Source organism: Astyanax mexicanus, chromosome 4 (genome assembly GCF_023375975.1).
Source record: "Astyanax mexicanus isolate ESR-SI-001 chromosome 4, AstMex3_surface, whole genome shotgun sequence".
NCBI lineage: Eukaryota > Metazoa > Chordata > Actinopteri > Characiformes > Acestrorhamphidae > Astyanax > Astyanax mexicanus.
Genome location: NC_064411.1, coordinates 33,517,752 through 33,536,144, shown reverse-complemented (window position 1 = coordinate 33,536,144; position 18,393 = coordinate 33,517,752). Strand labels below are relative to the sequence as shown.

Below are 18,393 nucleotides of genomic sequence, written 5' to 3'. Positions count from 1 at the left end.
GACCTGTAGCCTTTTCAATATGAGAAATGGTACAGGTTTCACATGACTGTCACTATGGCTGCTATTTATAGATAGGGAGGAGAAAGCAAAACAAAAAAATAAAGCTCATTTTTATTCTTAAGAAACATTTGAAAAGAAAAGAACAACTGCCTCTGCTTATAGTTAAAGGAGAAATCCGGTGTGAATTGGACTTGAGGATTAATGAAATATCAGGGCCCTTGGAATTCTAACAATGAAATGTGAAGCTTTTTTGAGCTTGTTATTGGTGTAAAAATAGTGATATCTTTGCACAGGCAAATCTATGCCCCTATTGCTAGTATTGTAAGGCTGTTGAGAGCATAATTTAAAATCACTGTATTTCGGAATGCATGAGGTTAATGGAAGTGGGCTATTCAACAAAAGTTTGTACTCGTTATGATGTTTCACTACAACCAAAGTTCATTTCACACTGGAGTTCTCCTTTAATGAAAGGGAGGTTAGAAGCTACGTTTACATTACAAGCCACATTGCTCAAATCAGATTTGGCCATCTTGACGGTTCACATTCACAAATGTAAGTGATCTGTATCTGTGTGTAATGTGAACTAATCTGTCCCTGAAACGTCTCACATGCGCACACTGATACGTGTATAAACATCTCCTTCTTCACCAACAACAAAAAAACGTCATATTTTAGAGACGACTCGTATCTTTATAAAGGGAAATGGATGAGTTAGCAGCTCATATGTGGAGCATCTTTTGCTGTATATCGCAGTGTTATTTTTCTTTTCTTTTTTATTTTTTTCAAACCTGGGTGGTGCTGGATAAAATCTGGTTTACTCCTTATTCAAGTAATTAGCTAGTTATTATTAACTTATGGAGTTATTTTTATTTATAATTTTATAATAATATAATAATGTTATTTTGTCTCCCAATGTATCCAGCCAAATACCCAACCCTCTCATTAGGTCTCCCCTTATCACCAGACTAGCACATGCCTCCTCTGATACATGTGAAGTCACAGAGACTCCGCCTCTTTGAACTGCTGCTGATGTAGCTTTGCAGAGTAGCATCACAGTGCGCTCGGAGGAAAGCGCAGCAACTCTGTTATGATACATCAGCTCACAGATGCCTTGTGCTGAGCGACATCACCCTTTGGATGATGTCGCTGAAGCTGCATGAACAGGATTCGAACCGGCAATCTCCTGATCATAGTGGCAGCGCCTTTAATTAACGGCAAATTACATGGTTACATCAGTACTTGTTACATACTGTAGTTTAAGCATGTTTCCGTTACTTCTAACGGACCAGAGGAACGTTCTTCTACTCAGAGCAGGATTTTGCTTTTTGCTTGTTTCTCTCTGAGTCATTTTCTCCCTCAGCTGCTTCTCCATTCAGTATTCTCGGTTCCTCAGGCCAGAGGGTTCAGCTGGCTCTTGGTGTGATGATATGCTTCCACTCCAAATTTTGCTGACTCTTGATTAAAAGTCCTCTCTGGGTTGAGTTATGCTGACCTCACTGTGTTTAAAACTCCTCTCCCTGATTCATGGAGTCCGCACCAACCTCGGCTTTTATTTTCTTTTCCAAAATCCTCCAGCAGATTGTCGTCGCGCGTCTCCGGCCCGGCCGTTTCTGCCATTTCTCGGTCAGTCTGGCAGGCCTCTCCGAGGTCTGTGATCTCTATAGGCTGCTGAATTAAGTGTGTGGGCACGGATCTGCGGTATTAATGCTTGGTTTCAGTCAGGGGTGGTATTTACGAGAATAGCGGGATGGCTCGAGCGTCGGCCGTATGGTCAGCTGGAGTGACGTCTGCTCCGGGATTGCTGCTGGTTTTTGCTGTAAGAAGACTTGACTCTAGAAAATATTATTAGCAGTAGCAACCTTAGCAACCCTTCTGTGCTTTGTGCTAATAAGCTGGCTGCAGGCCTGAGTCTGCATTATTTCTCAGAATTTAACTGGCATAGTAGAGACAGGCATTTTGGATAGTGAAACATTTACTTATTGTTCTTTTAAGAGTCTGTAGTGGGGAGATATTTTACAGTGATGTATAGAAACATAATATCTAAAACTATATAACACTCAAGAAGGCTCTGTTTTACTGGCGGGAGAACCATATAGTTTTCTTGATTTTAAATCATCACTGAATAGTGTGTTCAGAACTGAGTGGAGACTAATTCTAATGCTAATACAAACATGCAATATGCAACCAAATGACCCAAAACACATTCACCCACTAATAAACCATTAAATGGTACAAACTCTTCTAAAAAAATATGGTAAAACAGGATCTTGTACATTAGTGAGTGTGTTAAAATTACTTTTTTGTTGAGGGACATTTTAGAAGTTTTACTTATGCAGAAACTTTTCAAAATTGGTAGAGTTCACTTTACTGGGCCACGCAACCATGGGTATGCGAGGCCCAGTAAAGATTTTAGGGGGCTTGGTTGTTGCAGACACCCCCACCTACACCTACAACATTTAGTGAAATTTGGTTTCTTTGGTCTGAATCAGTTAATGTTTTTTTTTTTCACGTGGAGTGTTTTCTCCATGTATTTGGTTTGGTTTCACACAGGCATAAACCTATACCCACCAAAATGCTTACCAATACAACTATGCGAGCACTCCTCTCTGATTGGTCAGATCTGTCTGGCGCAGGAGCAAGAAAGTACATATATAGTGTGAAGATTCTGTGTTCAGAATCAGGAACAGAATTATTATTATTATGGTAATTTGCATTAAGTGGTTAATATATCAGATAAAACTGCGCCTTATCAGCAGTTTAGCTTAAAGAAAAGTAGTATATTTGACAGCTGGGTCAGATCGAGACCGGATCACGCTCTGACCACAAGCGAACTTCTCCAGAGTTCTTTTGGGACCGGACCAAGAATACCTCCTCTAGCAGGTCTCGGTCTCGGTTGTTTTGATCCGCACCCGAGTGCGTTTACTGTTTTCACACCTGCTCAATCAAACCACACGAAGGGTACAACCAAACCAAAGTCCATTTTAACCGAACCAAATAGTGCTGGTGTGAAAACGCCCTTAGAATAGCAGCAGGTCATCTTAAGTAATGAGTCCCACTTTTGTCTTGGTGGAGACAACCAACAGGTCTGTTTGTGGAGGCACTTTGGTCAGCACCAAGATCAATGGTTTGTTGTCAAACAGCCAGAAGGTGTAGTGTAAGGTTGTGGAATGTCAGATCTTCATTACAGGCACTTGTAATGACACCTGGCCGTTACATTAATCAGGTCATGCAACCAGTGGCACTACTTGTTTTGAATGCTAATGTGCTATTCCAACAGCTATTTCATGCTCATCCACATACACATGCTGCTGTCTCAAGAGTTTTCTCTGTCTTGATGACAGAGACACTATTCCATGGCCAGATAGACCATTAGGATGATCTACATCTCCATACTTGACCACATGCTGAGAGTCCCTACTTCTGTATGTTGGGCTGGAAACCTTTTTTTACTTCAGAACAGCACTGCAATCAGATACTTTCTTCTGGGTGCAACTACTGTCAGTTTTAAGGATGAGTGTATATGCAGAGCTCAGTAAAAATACCACATTACTAGAAAAACTTCTCTTGAAGAAACGGTTCATTCTCAGCTGGTGGAGGTCTTAGCTGGAGCCTAGCTGTCTAGTATTCCTGAAGCTGCTGGGAAAAGCATCAATAGAGAAGAAAAAACGTCCCGAAGTGAACGAATCTCCCACACAACTCCCACTGTCTGACTCACTCTTTATTCCAGTGACGACCACCGTGCTCAAAACACTTTCACATTCACTGTTTTTCCTGCTAGGAGCTGATCCTAGTGCTTTCTTCTCCTCCACAGAGGCCTGGGATGTTTTTCCCTCGCCTCAGAGCAGCAGCCGTGGCTGAGAAAGGCAGAGAAAAGGCCTTCCTCTAGCATCCAGTCAAAGGCTTCTCTCAGCAGGAGAGCACTTTCACAGGGAGGAAAGGGATCTGAACTAAAGCATTAAAGGAATATGCTAATAAGAGGCAATCTGCTCAGAATGAAGCCTTGTTGTTTTGTAGCACCGTCAGCAAACCACTCCATCATCCAAGTGCAAGTCTTCCCATCGTGTGCTCGCTTGTACGCACTTATGAATACAGCATCTGCAGAACAGGTGTGCACTAAATAGATGCAGCTTCAGAGCTGCGTAATCTAATTATATACTCATTTGTTTTGCTCAGATGGTCAGCAGACGACATGCACTATAAATGAGATGTTAATAGCTGAAGCTATCTTCATCCCAATTTAAAACTAAAGCTTTGGGTACTTTAAAAGATGGCGAAGATGACTAGGTACTGCAAAATACACTACAGGACTTCAGCTTAGCTGCTGTTGAACCAAACCAGACACTCCCTATAACGCACATTGCAGAGTTTAGAAGATGCACAACAAGCAATAATACAAAATATAACAAAAGATATCAAATAAACAAGAATTGAGGTTGTTTGAGGTTGTGGGTTGGAGGCCAATATGGTCTGTAACACATGCAGAGGGAACTGAAAGAGAGTAGCATGGTACATAATAAAGGCTACCCTACATGGAAGCCACCTCAGATGATGGTGAAGCATTACGATTTCCTGTCACTGGAACAAAGGGGTCAAGCCAAACTGCTGAAGAGCAACCCCACACCATGATCCCCCCTCCACCAAACTTTATTTTGTATCGTTCTCCTCGTAAGCATCAAACCTCGACTCGTACATTGAATTGCCAGACTAAGAAAGATGATTCATCACTCCAGAAAACACATCTCAACTGCTCTAAAGTCCAAGGGGGGCATGCTGTGTCTGACGTTTTGCATACATTGCACTTATATTTACATTTACGACATTTAGCTGATGCTCGTATTCAAAGCTACTTACAAGGTTATTTCTATTACCGAGGTGGGCCAAAGTAGTGTTAAGAGTCTTGCCCGAGGACTCTTATTGGTGTAGCATAGCAGTCACCCAGACCTTGAATTGAACCCCAGTCTTCCACATGGTAGCTCACTGGCAGTGATGTTATTCACTGCACCACACCAACCAGATTTGGTGATGTAAAGCATGGATTTAGCTGCTCGACCATAGAAACCTATTCGGTGAAACTCACTGTACACATCATCATACTGCGTAACCCTGGCTTAAACCGAATCCCCTCTTATTTACTGTTTGAACACTTTAATCAAAAACCCCAACTTTGTTGTTACAATCAGTAGCCACTTAATCAGCAACCACTACATTTTACTTCCACTTACTTGCCACTTTACTAGAAACCGTTATGTGATAAGGTCAGAAACCTGCCCTGGGATGTTCTTACAGTTCATTTATGCTCAGTGATAAGTATGGATATGTATATGTGCAGAGCCTTTTCCAAAGTTAAAATGTGGAAATCACATCCACATTCAGTGCAGGAGACCCCGCACACATGTCCTACAGGTCAGTATGAGTTTCTTTAACCATGTTGCTCATCAGTGTATGATACAACTGTGTTTAAAACCTTACTTAAAGAGTCCTATTCTTCTGCCTAAACTTTACAGTGCTCAGAGACTCACGTTCCCAAATGTTTTATCAAAAACGTGTTTCCCAGTTTAAAAAGCGTCTCTGCTGCTATAGAGAGGAACCGAAGGCAGGGCTGCTATTTGTAGAGCGGTTCCTTTCCGTCCCTCTGTCATCTAGTGTAGCAGACTGTGCACTCTGCCGCCTGTGGCCTGTATTTAAGATGCTCTAAATGTCACTGACGACCAGCCAGGCCGGAATTACAACCTTCCTGATGATTAAAAGTGAACATTCTATTTTGTCAGGGAGGCGGCGGACGCTGGCTGTGTTTACATTTGGATCTGTTGCTGTTCTGGACTTGTACAGTGACATATACAGGAACAGAAAACAGCAAGCAGGACTGTGCTTTTGGCTACTGTGCCATTTGTCCCTATTTGGATATGCTGTTTGCTCTGCGCAAAAAAATGAGCTATTGCCTAAAAGAACCACAGAAAGGGTTAAAGGTCTTGCTAGGGGGCCCAGCAGTAGCAGTTTGGCGATTTACAGAGAGGGTGACATGTCTTTCTCAAGGGTCCAGCAGTGGCAGCTTGTCGATTTACAGTGAGGGTTAGGAGTCTTGCTCAAAAGTCCAGCAGTGGCAGCTTGTTGAACCACAGTGAGGGTAAGGGGTCTTGCTCAAGGGTCCAGCAGTGGCAGCTTTTTGAACCACAGTGATGGTTGGTTAAGAGTCTTGCTCAAGGGTTCAGCAGTGGCAGCTTGTCAATCCACAGCAAGGGTTTTGAATATTACTCAAGGGTTCAGCAAATCATTGGCAGCCAATTGACCCACAGCAAAGGTTAGGGGAATTGCTCAAAGGCCAAGCAGTGGCAGCTTTTCGATTTACACTGAGGGTTAAGAGTCTTGCTCAAGAGTCCAGCAGTGGCAATTGTTGATCCACAGCGAGGGTTAAATATCTAGCTCAAGGGTCCAGCAGTGGCAATTGTTGATCCATAGCGAGGATTGAGTCTTTCTCAGAGGTCCAGCAGTGGCAATTGTTGATCCACAGCGAGGGTTGAGTCTTTCTCAGAGGTCCAGCAGTGGCAGCTTGTTAAAACACAGTGATGGTTGGTTAAGAGTCTTGTTTAAGGCTTCAGCAGTGGCAACTTGCCCACAGTGAGTGATTAGAATATTACTTAAGGGTCCAGCAAAGCAGTGACATCTTTTTAAACCACAGCAAGGGTTAAGAATCTTACTAAGAGACCCAGCAGTGGCAGCTTGTCAAACAGCAGCCAGGGTTAAGGGTCCTGCTCAAGGACTCAGCAGTGGCAACTTATCAAATCTTGGTATCAGCCATGACCCTGTCATCAATAACCCAGTGCCACATGGCCATTCCTGCCTTAAAGGTCAGAGGGCCCAACCATGGTAGCTTAGCAGACTTTGGTATTGAACCCACAATATTGTTATTAATAACCCAGCACTCTAACCACTTGCCCACATGTAGATGCAAGCCACAAGTCCAGTACCAACACAAGCATACATTTATCATGTGCACTGCCTTTGGGTTCATTAAACCTGGACTGTTGACCATCTCTAGTTTCGCCTCTCCATATTCCATCATCTAGCGCTCTAGCTCTTCTCTGAAGGCCAATGAAGTGTTGCAACCTGTTGGGGATATTCTTATAAAACCCTTGCAGTGTATTGACTAGCATTATCCTGCTGAAAAATTCTAGTTGTAAGCCCTGCAATGAGTTATGCATAATGTTACATAGCTCAATAAAATGTGATGATTGAATGTCCACGTACTGTCCACATTCTTTGGGCCATGTAATGTATCTGTCTCTATAGCTACACCATAACCCATGTAATTCACACTAGGGGAGAAAGGAGGAGGAGCAGGAGGTTTGAGGATATTGACCCCCGGTGTGGGGTAGAGGGCTTTGGGGAGGGGTGCCTCTTATTAAATCTAATTACTTACACACTGAATAGCTCCTTGTATCATACGTGTAACAGAGACGTCAATGGATCTCGGCCCAAAGGCCCAATTAACATCCCCGACAATGGGGGTGGAGGACACGGCTGTCCCAGACCGTCTGGCCCGGGATACGGACGGCTGGCTCCGTCTGCCCTGTCTGATGGAATGCACGGATGGCAACATTAAAGCAATAGGTTGCAGCATTCCCGGCGTGGGAACCGGAGGGCTGCTTGGCAGCGAGTCCATGTTTTTTGAATGCCACTTGCCAGTCTGTTGTGGGACTGAGGTTTATAAATAACCTTGTCTGGCCTTTTAAATGGTGCAGGTCATCGCCATAGCTACACTTAATCAAATTATACCACATATGTAGTCAATCAACCAAGACTAGATGTTTGGTGTCTAAAGTTTACTTCTCCAGTTGAGCACTAGAGTTTGAGGCTAATGGGGGTAACATGTAATTCCGTTATTCCTCATCTGTTTACATGGTTTTAGCTGCTAAAACTGCTAAAATCATCACACATTTTTCCTAAAACAGACATGCTTATGTGGTTACTGACTATGTAGGCATTTTTTCTTCATGAATACTGAAGAGCACTAGTGGAAAAACATGACGGTTATAGATCCTGGACACTTGTAGGTTGCCAAAGCTTGTGTGCAACTGGCAATAAATGCTAAAAAATCAAGGATGCCAAGGAAGTGTCATTATGTAGCATTGATATTCTTGGAAAGCATTGCTGTGTGGGTGAGCATTATCCTGCTGACAAATGCCATTTGAAAGTTCTGAGAGGCAACCAATATGACAGCAGGATGTTCTACATATTCCACTAATCAGCACTAGGGATACTAGGGGACTGTCTTATGCAAAATGTCTTAATTTGAGTTCATTGTAGAGTCTTATCTAGCAGTCAACAGTCTCTCACCAAGAGGTACACTACCCATAAGTAAGCCCAGAGAGCATTTGTTCATAGAGCACTGGAGAAAGCACTTTTACACCCTCTTGTTACAAGACCCAGTGTCTTATCGGACCACACCTGTGTTTTGTGTTTCTGCAAATCACACTTTGAACATCTTTGAATATCTGTACTCATGCATTTCTGGGCAAGCTGAGAGATCATCAATCAAGCTGAGCACATCAATCACCATAGTATATATACTATATACACTGCCTGGCCAAAAAAAAAGTAGCCACCTGGAATTATTTAAGTAAATGATGTGGGGTTGCTGCAGTTGGACTGCAGGTCTGGGTTCAGCAACAGTATCTGCTGAAAGAATGAGGTCAGCTGACTACCTGAATATACTGAATATAGACCAGGTTATTAAAGGTTAGTAAAAAAAAAATGCAACACTGGATTGAAATAAATCTTGTGACATTGCAGAAGCTTATCCAAACAATGCCACAGTAAATATGTGGAGCAATCAAAGCTAAAGTTGATATATTAAAGGTGAAATATTAGAGCATGTCATCTTTTTTTTAATCCAGGAAGTATACTATAGGTGTGTGGCAATGACGTTCAGTGTAACATCAGCATGGTTATAAATATTCTATTTTAATGAACATTTGCTAACTTATGTTGCTTTAAGTACTGACAGTAATTTCAATGTACATCATTACAGGAGTAGTAGAGTCATGTGAAGGCGGGGGTGAAGCTTGTCTCGCTCCGATGACCGAGACTTATAGAGGCGTGTAAACATTGTGTGGGAGAGTGCTTTTGCAGAGAAGCAAGAGTTAAAGTTCTGAGAAGGGCACACATTCGTATTGGCTGTGAGGAGCATGTGGGCAGTAGGAAAAACAGGAAAAGCTGGATGTTTACAATAGATATGCAGATTGTCCACTGCCTAATGATCATACTCACATAATCTGTGTGTTTGTGGGTGGGTGGGGTTTAAGTGGTCTGCTGTAGGATTGTTTGTAAAGGCTGCTGTGCTCCACCTAATCCAGCCCTAACTTTAAACTTAGCAACCAAAAGATAAACTTTGGCCTCTTAAAACTTCCCTCATAAAAGTTGAACTAGTACCACACTGGGTTTAACATCAAAGAGGGTTTGGGGTCTATAAAGGGATAAGTAGAAGGAATACAGGCATTCGTGGGCATATTGGTAGGGTGGGGTTGTTGACATTGTGGAAAACTGAAGATAAAACAGACAAAAAGTGACACTGAATTACAGAAAGAAAGAAAACACTCAGTGAGCACCATATTTAACTATAGAAAATCTGAGAGCATCACACTGGACAATTAAGGTGGAGCATCACACAGAGCGTTGGAGGACAAGACAGCAATAAGGAGAAGAAACCCTTAGAAAGCATCACACTATCAATTGAGGAACAGCATCATTCTGTAGAGGGTAATAGAGGGAAAACATCACACTAAACAAAATAGATAAAAGAAACCCATGGAGAGTGTCAAACTGAATAGCAATAGGAGAAACAGCACTAAGGGAACATCATTCTAAACAATATTGGGAGAGCATCACACACACACATATTGAGGATAAAGAAACACCTGGACAATTAAGGGAGAGCATTACACAGATCAACAGAGGGAGAGGAAACACTTGAAAAACATTACACTGAACAAAGTAATGTAGAAACAAACACATAGAGGGCATCACACTGAACAATGAGAGAAAACATCACAACAAACCCTTGGAGATTGTCGCACTGAATAGTTATGCGAGAAAAAGCACCTAGAGGGCTTAAAAACATCTGGAAAACATCACACTGAACAATAAAAGGAGAGAATACATCTGTGTGATGCTCTTACTCTGATGTTCTGTGTGATCACTGCTCCCTCTTTTGCTCAGTGTTTCCTCTCCTTATCTAATATTCTGTGTGATGCTCTCTAGAACAACAGACAGAGAGGAAACACATAGAGAGTATCACAAATAGCACATTTCTTTTGAGAAACACCTGGGCAATTAAGGGAGAGCATCACACACATCAATAAAGGGAGAGCATCATGCAGAGCAAAAGAGGGAAAAGGAACACCCCAAATTGAGAGCATCACAAAGTAAAATAGACAGAGAGCATCACACACAGCAATAGAGGGAGAGAATCACACAAATCAATAGAGGGAGAAGAAATGCCCAGAGAGCCTAACACAGAGTGATAGCATCACACTAAACCCCAGAGTGAAAGCATCACATGGAATAACAGAGTGAGAGCATCACACAGAACAACAGAGGGAGAGCATCACACACAGCAAAAGGGGGAGAGCATCACACAGAGCACTAGAGGGAGAGGGAGCACCCAGGGAGCATTGCACTAAAGCCCAGAGGGAGAGCATCACACAGAGCAATGGAGGGAGAGGAAACACCCAGAGAGCATCACACAGATCAATAGAGTGAGAGCATTACACACAGAGAGCATCACACTAAACACAAAGCAATATAGGGAGAGGGAGAAAGAACATCACATTATATAATAATGGCAGAAGAAGCATTTAGAGAGCATCACACAGACCAATTACTGAAAAGATGCACCCAAAGAACATCCACTTTCCAGTTCTAAATACTGCACCCACTGGTACTTAACTGAAGGTTTGATGCAATTAGTTTCCACTTACTTCCATGCCTTCCACTGATTACAAAATCCATGACTGGAAGCTGGAAGAAAGGCCTAGAATTGAAGCCCTCTCAATCCACAATACCGTTAAGGAATGGTGGGTCAGTAGACTCACGGCTATAGAGAATTTGCCCCACTCGAGAGCCCTGGAGGCACTTTACTTTAGCACACAGATGGCTGGGCAGGGCAGGAACACGGGAACGCATGAACGCTTCCACATGCGCCACTGACCACATCTAAACCCGGTCCTTCTCTGCCAACATGTGCTGCGGTTCACAGGTTTTGCGCAGCGCGGGCAGCGCTATACGTGCTAACATGTAATCTGGCCTTGGAGGGCACGGCCGCACCGCTCTGCAGCCGAGGCCTCCATCTCCCTGAACGTACCGTTGAGCGGAAACCAAGTCATTAGCAGAACGTTACGAGCCCTGATTTTCCTTACTGATAAAAGACTGTACGCGGCCTTCAAAGAATGTGTTCCAGAGTTCAAAAGCAAGGGGAAAAAGCGGAATGAGAAAGTAAATAAATAAAATGGTTCAAGCGAAAAGTTCTCTGTGAGAAGTCTGGTGGGAGGATGAAGAAGAAAGTGTGCTTTAAATTCACTCATACCTTCATCCTTTCTCTCTTTAGCAGGGAATGCAGAGAGGTCTGGAAGTTTGCGTGATGCTTATCGCTTAAATGTCCAAGTCTGAATAATCAGCTCCTTCTGCTTGCTCTCCAGTTTCACTCCCACAATGACTCCCATCTGTGTTAATCACTCGAGCTGGACTTTCTACTGCTGATACATGAACGGCTGGCTGCAGACTCAGTACTGTTTTAGCACAGTTCCAGGTGTTGCAGTCCAAATCCAAACCGTCTCATTCAATGTTTTCTTTATTTCTTCATTGTAGAATATACACTACCTGGCCAAAAGGAAAGTCTCCACCTGGATGTGGTGGAGTAAATGATGTGGTGTTGATGCTGCGGTTGGTCAGGTCTAGGTTCAGCAACAGTATGTGCTGAAAGAATGAGGTCAGCTGACTACCTGAATATACTGAATATAAACCAGGTTATTCCATCAATGGATGTTTTCTTCCCTGATGGCACGGCCATACTCCAAGATGACAATGGCAGGATTCATAGGGCTGGAATTGTGAAAGAGTTCAGGGTTCAGGGAGTGTGAGATTATAATTTTCACACATGGATTGTTCACCACAGAGATCGCACACGATTTATTTTTTTTGCTCACTAGTTTCACATTTGTGCTCATGAGAAGTTCATTTACAAATGCAAAATGTTAAAACACAATTTTTTTTCACCTGGTATTGTTGCACCCCCGACTTGTTTTTTTGCGCCCTCGACTTTTGACATTGATGTGACGCCATAACTACCTCCACTGTGTTTCACAGATGAGCTGGTAGTTTTAGAATCATGAGCAGATCCTTTCTTTCTCCAAACTTTAGTCTTTCCATCACATTGATAAAGGTTCATTTTTGTCTCGTCAATCCATACTTAGCCCACAGGCTTGTCTCTGTACTACTTGGAGAAGTCTTCTGAAAGTTGTTGCTGATGTCACTGACAGTTGTTTTAGGGTCTTTCTTTACAGCACTCTTAATGTTTCTGTCATCGACTGCATTTGTTTGCCTTGGTCTACCTGTTCATCTCCTGTTACTTAGTACACCAGTGACGACTTTCTTCTTCAAGACATTCCAAACTGTTGTTCTGGCTATGAACGATATTTGTGCAATGGTTCAAATTGATTTTCCATCTTCTCTTAGCTTTACAATTGGTTGCTTTTCCCCCATAGACAGCTCTCTGGTTTTCATGTTGGTTACTTCTCTAACTATAAATACACAGTCTGCATAGATAAAACCAAAATCTAAAACTCAACATAGGCATTTAGCACTATTTATTGTTTGAATCATTAATGTATCAGGACACACCTGGGCAATAAAACACGCCTGATGGTAGCATGTTGCAATACTTTTGCTCACAAGAAAAAATGGGTGAATTCAGACAGAAGGTGCTATCTTCTGAACTGTATATCAGATCCAGATGTAGATACCTGGAAATAAAAGCTGAAATGTTAATATTTTGACTCTCTTTTAAAATTTGAATGTCAAATTCGATTATTTTCAGTCTAGAGCAGTGGAATGGACCTCACTGTTCCAATACTTGTGGAGGGTACTGTAGCTTAATAATTATTGACTTTCTTTCTGAATAGAAATTCCTACTAAGTTGTCAGTGATAAGACAGCCAAAGTGTGTGTTTAAAGTGGCCAGTAATAGTAGTGAAGTGTGCACTCTAAATATGACCATGTCTATAGCTTCAGTGTGGCAGTGTGTGTGTGTCTGAGAGGTCAGGGTCAGGGTAAAGGTCAGAGGTTGTGACAAACTATGCAGTTATGCAGTCGTGGCAGCCTCGGCTGTGTGTGTGTTGCCATGCCAGTGTGAGGGTCATGCTGGTGTGTGAAATTGTTATATCGTTGTAAAGGCTTTGATCAGGTTGCAGACTTTCTCATAAAATTGTCCAACATCTCTTGTTATGCTGAAGCATTTTTTTTAATGGAATAAAGAGGCCAAGCCCAACTCCTAAAAAAAATGCAGTCAGACATGCACCGTATATATTTTTCCCAGTTCCCCGCAATGTACACGGTCAATTACCCAACCCACCCGTTAGGAACACCAGGAGGGTGAAGACTAGCACATGCCTCCTCCAATATATATGAAGTCAGCCACCACCTCTTTTCTAACTGCAGCTAATGCAGCATTTCCAAGTGGCATCACAGTGCGCTCGGAGGAAAGCGCAGCAACTCAGTTCCAATACATCCGCTCACAGACGCCTTGTGCTGATGGACATCACCCTTTGGAGAGATGTGGGAAAAGAGCACCATCTATTCACCAATTGTGCGCTCTCAGGGCTTCGGCTTCTAATGACAAGCGTCATAAACAGGATTCGAACCGGTGATTTCCTGGTTAAACTTCTTTAAAGAAGCACTAAACCCCAAATCCATTACTTTTTTAATTAATAGCTAAAATGTGTTCCTTTGAAGTAATGAAACATACAATACCTGCTTAAAATTCTTATAAATATTTTCTAACCTTTAAAAACGTATTGTTTTTATTATTGTTGTAATTTCCACCTCTGTAGCGTCCTCACAGGTTCACCTGTGCTATAGGCGTGGATGATCAATACAACATACTAAATCAATTATCAATAATAACACTCGCCTGGTAACGGCCAACCGTTCTGTGTCTCATCACTATCCGAGGCACACTGCATTCCCTGCCAAATCAGCTCTTCCTCCTGCCCCGCCCCTAAACCCATACATCGCACAGTGCCCCTCCCAAAATTACTCCTCCCATTTTTCAGCACTCTTTAAATTTGAGCTATGGATGGAATCAGCTAAAATCAGGGGGCTCAGCTACCCTTTAAAATTTTATTTAAAAATATATATATTTTAAGTGTTTTTACCACTTAAAAAAAAAAAAAAAACTTAGCTTTACCAGGCAGCACTGTGGGCATGGCAAAAACCCTCCATCCCCACATCTTAAAGAAGTAAATTGTATAATATGTACAAAAAATATGTTAATATAAAGATTAATTCCTCTATATTTGTAAAAATATGATTTATGCATATTTTATGCATTCAGACTAAATCTTGTTCAATTAAAAATGTATTGTTACATAGTGTTTGCATTCAATTTAAACAACAAACTGAACAACACTGAAGGCACTGCAAATAGACATGTTATTTTGATACTGACCCAAATCTGATCTGTTCACTGTTCAGAAATAACAGTGTTAACAAATTACAGATAGTAATCTTCATAGATCTGATTTAAGAGGCAAATCCCATTGTGCTTCAGTCTGAAAATAGCCATAGATATGATGCTGCTGCTGCTGCGGCTGCTGTTGTTAAGTATGCAGGTCAGACCCTGGGGAAAGAACGGGAGTAAATTACATGTTTATTGGTATTACAATTTATTCATTTATTCAGTTCAGACTTTTATTTATGTCGGCCAACAGATTTAAATTAAATCACAGTCTCCTTCATAGCCCTGTGACCACAGAAGAGCAATAACAAAAGCATGTCTTTGAATATAAAACCAAACAAAACCTAAAGCAGCATTTTTGACTGTCTGTCTTTTAACTGTGTTTTTCTACCTCATTTGCATGGGCTGTCGGCAGTTTATTTAAATGTACGTATGAATTTATTCATTTTTGTGTGTTTTTTTTTTTTTTTTGCAAATAAGTAATAAACGACATCCTGTCAAACTAGACGAAATCTATTGTTACACTATATGGACAAAATGAAGGATATTAAAAAAAGAGTTTATCCTGCTTTTTATTGGAGAAAATGTCTCTACTATCCAGGGAAGGTTAAAGTTCTAGATTTTGGTGGAGGCCTGTCACAAGAAGAACTTTATGTGGACGGTGTATCGTCCCAGAAATGATTAGCCTGAAACAGGTTCTGGTTAAGTCCTGGTTATTAATATGCATAAGCTCATTAAGTTCTCAATTTCGATTGGCTTGTGTTTTTTGAGGCGATAAATACTTCAAACTTTACTAACCAAACTTTGTTTGTAGGGCATGGCGTTCTCCCTGGAGGAGCGTCTGCAGTTGGGAATTCATGGTCTCCTGCCCCCCGCCTTCCTCAGCCAGGACGTCCAGCTACTGCGGGTTCTCCGCAACTACGAGCTCAAGAAGGACGATCTGGACAGGTGAGAAGTATGAATAGTCACTATAGAGGAAAAATTAGAATACAACTATTGAATGAGATGATAATATACAATATATTATCTCTTATCAGATATTCAGATATGTCATGATGATATACAGTATATAAGTAATCACAATACTATCAATATTACAGGGAAAGGCTATTAGTTTATTAGGGAAAACTGTTAAAAAGTTAAAAGTTACAAGACAAGACAGGGTTGGGCATGAAGGTATACAGGTTCTGTGTGGTATTTTGAAACATATTTGTCCTCAGATGTTGCAGCTGGGCCTGTAGACCCTGCACACTCTTAGGCTGATCTTATAAATGCTTAGTTTCTGATGGTTGATCTATTTTAAGCTTTTATGTTGATGATTATGGAAAAAAAAATGAATATTATATAAGACCAATTTGTACTTTTGGCAGTGTGGGCAGTGTGCTAAGTCCTGCTGGAAAATGAAATCCGCATCTCCATAAAAGTTGTCAGCAGAGGGAAGAAGCATGAAGTGCTGTAGGATTTTGTGGGACAACAAAACTGCACTGACATTAGATTTGATAATAAAACACAGTGGATCAACACCAGCAGATGACATGTCTCTCCAAACCATCACTGATCATCAGTCAATTTTGCATTTCATTTGAAAATCAAGGGAGCAGAGTCTGGAGGAAGAGTGGAGAGACACAGTCCAAACTGCTTGAGGTGTGAAGTTTCCACCAATCAGTGATGGTTTTGAGAGACATGTCTGTCATCTGCTGGTGTTGATCCACTGTGTTTTATTAAGTCCAAAGTCAGTGCAGTGTTTTTCTAATAGCACTTCTTGCTTCCCTCTGCTGACAACTTTTATGGAGATGTAGATTTCATTTTCCAGCAGGACTTGGCACACTGCCCACTCTACTAAAAGTACCAGTTGGTCTTATATAATATTAACATTTTCAGAGACACTGATTTTTGGGTTTTTATTGGCTGTAAGCCATAATCATCAACAATAAAAGAAAGTAGCGCTTAAAATAGATCACTCTGTGTATAATACATCTATATAATATATTAGTTTAACATTTTGAACTGAATTACTGAAATAAAGTAACTTTTTAGTGATATTCAATTTTTTTAACCCTTGTGTGGTGTTCATATTTTTGTTACTCGTTTACTTTGTTACTTGTATTTAATTCGGCAAAATTAAGCAATTTTACATTAAAATGCTTTACACATGCTTGCTTCACCTAAATTGCAAGCAATATAAATAGCTTACATGGTTAATATTTGCCCTTTACCTTTCTTATGTTACATTTCTTTCAAAAAGTGCTACACTTTTTTATTAGTTATTTTAATAAAATGTAAAAGAAAATGAATTAAACTCAAGATATGAGTAGAACATTTGTTTAATTTCAAATTTACAAATGAAGCAATGTTTATTAGCCCTTGGCCAAACATACTGTATGTAATATAAATGGTTCGGGGGGGGGGGGGGGTGTACACTGTGTGTTAATCGAAAATGTGTTTTAATATATGTTTTTCACAAAAATGAGCCAATGCCAATGAGTTTGAGTTAGAAAAAATATTTTTTTAGTATCATTTGATGAAAAATGAAAACGGGTCCCACAGACCTGAACACCACAGAAGGGTTAACATGCACTAGTGTATCGATAATTCTTAAAAACTCGCCCAAATATATCGCCCATCCCTACATCCCACTGCCCCTGTTGCTTTAGCTCTCTCTCTCTCAGATGTGTTTTCTCTAGCTAGTGCGTACTTTTCCCATAGCCTGCCAATACCCCTGACATTCCATCCCATGATGCTTTTGGTGTGAATGCGGGTCCCGCCTAACAGTTATGACATCCCTGTCATTTTGCAGCCCCGGTTTTGTTTGTATTACGGTCTGTGTTTTGATTTCTTAGACAGTGAACGGCAGCTGTGGCTGGACGGGGTCACTTTTCCCGAGCCGCCCCACCCCCCTGTCCCTCCGCATGCATGGCATTCATTCTTTAAATAGCGCCTGCCTCCCAGACCATCAAAGCTGTTTTGATATCGCTGATGAGCGTTAGGACATGTGCCAGCACTTTTTAACACAAATATTTGCGTGTAGGGCCATTTTTCTGAAGTTCTTATGAGAAAGATGCTCCATTTACAGCGCTGTCAGACAGACTGTCCTCTGTGGAGATTATAGAGCCTCTTTAGACAATCCAGCACTGTGTTAAAAGCCTTTAAGAGTCTGGGAAAAAAGAGTTTATTTGTTCAAAAAGACTAACATTACTAACATTAGAATAAATACAAATAAACTATTCATTGTGATTGTGAATGCGTATTAGTGTGTTCCAAAGCTTTACTGGAGGAAACGCCAGAAATTCACGTTCCCATCCATCACCTGGTGTATCCAATCAGTCTAGTCTTTGATTAAAGTAAATCAGATTAGCTGCTTCTGAAACCCATGAACTCATTCATACCAAGTCTGGAGTTCACAGAAAAGATGTTGAAAATTTCCAATATATATATATATTCTGGTCACATAGTTTCACATATAAAGGCGTACTGGATTATAACGCGCAGTAAGCTTCTAATGGGGAAGCTGGGTAAAGCAACTAAGTAAATAAAACTGTAATTCTTTAAAAAAAAAACATTTTCTTTCAAAGTCAAACGAGTGCTGAATGTTAATCTACACAGATTTCTCTCCTGAAAACTGTGTTTTTGATGAGTAAAGCCCTTCTGTTTATTTACAGTAAGCTT

General features: G+C 41.1%; 1 protein-coding gene and 1 long non-coding RNA gene across 2 annotated transcripts in view; one reads left to right on the top strand and one right to left on the bottom strand.

Annotated features, from left to right (window-relative positions):
* Positions 1–18,393, top strand: part of me1 (malic enzyme 1, NADP(+)-dependent, cytosolic) — a 122,047-nt gene that overhangs the window by 25,911 nt on the left and 77,743 nt on the right. Inside the window, exon 2 of the mRNA XM_022679195.2 lies at positions 15,542–15,675. Within this exon, the coding sequence (XP_022534916.2) occupies positions 15,542–15,675 (134 nt within the window). The remainder of the gene's footprint in view (positions 1–15,541; positions 15,676–18,393) is intronic.
* Positions 14,686–15,663, bottom strand: LOC111194572 (uncharacterized). The gene is made up of 2 exons (XR_002651182.2): positions 15,526–15,663; positions 14,686–14,889 (listed from the first exon to the last, which is right to left on the bottom strand). It is a non-coding gene; the product is annotated as an uncharacterized LOC111194572 (long non-coding RNA).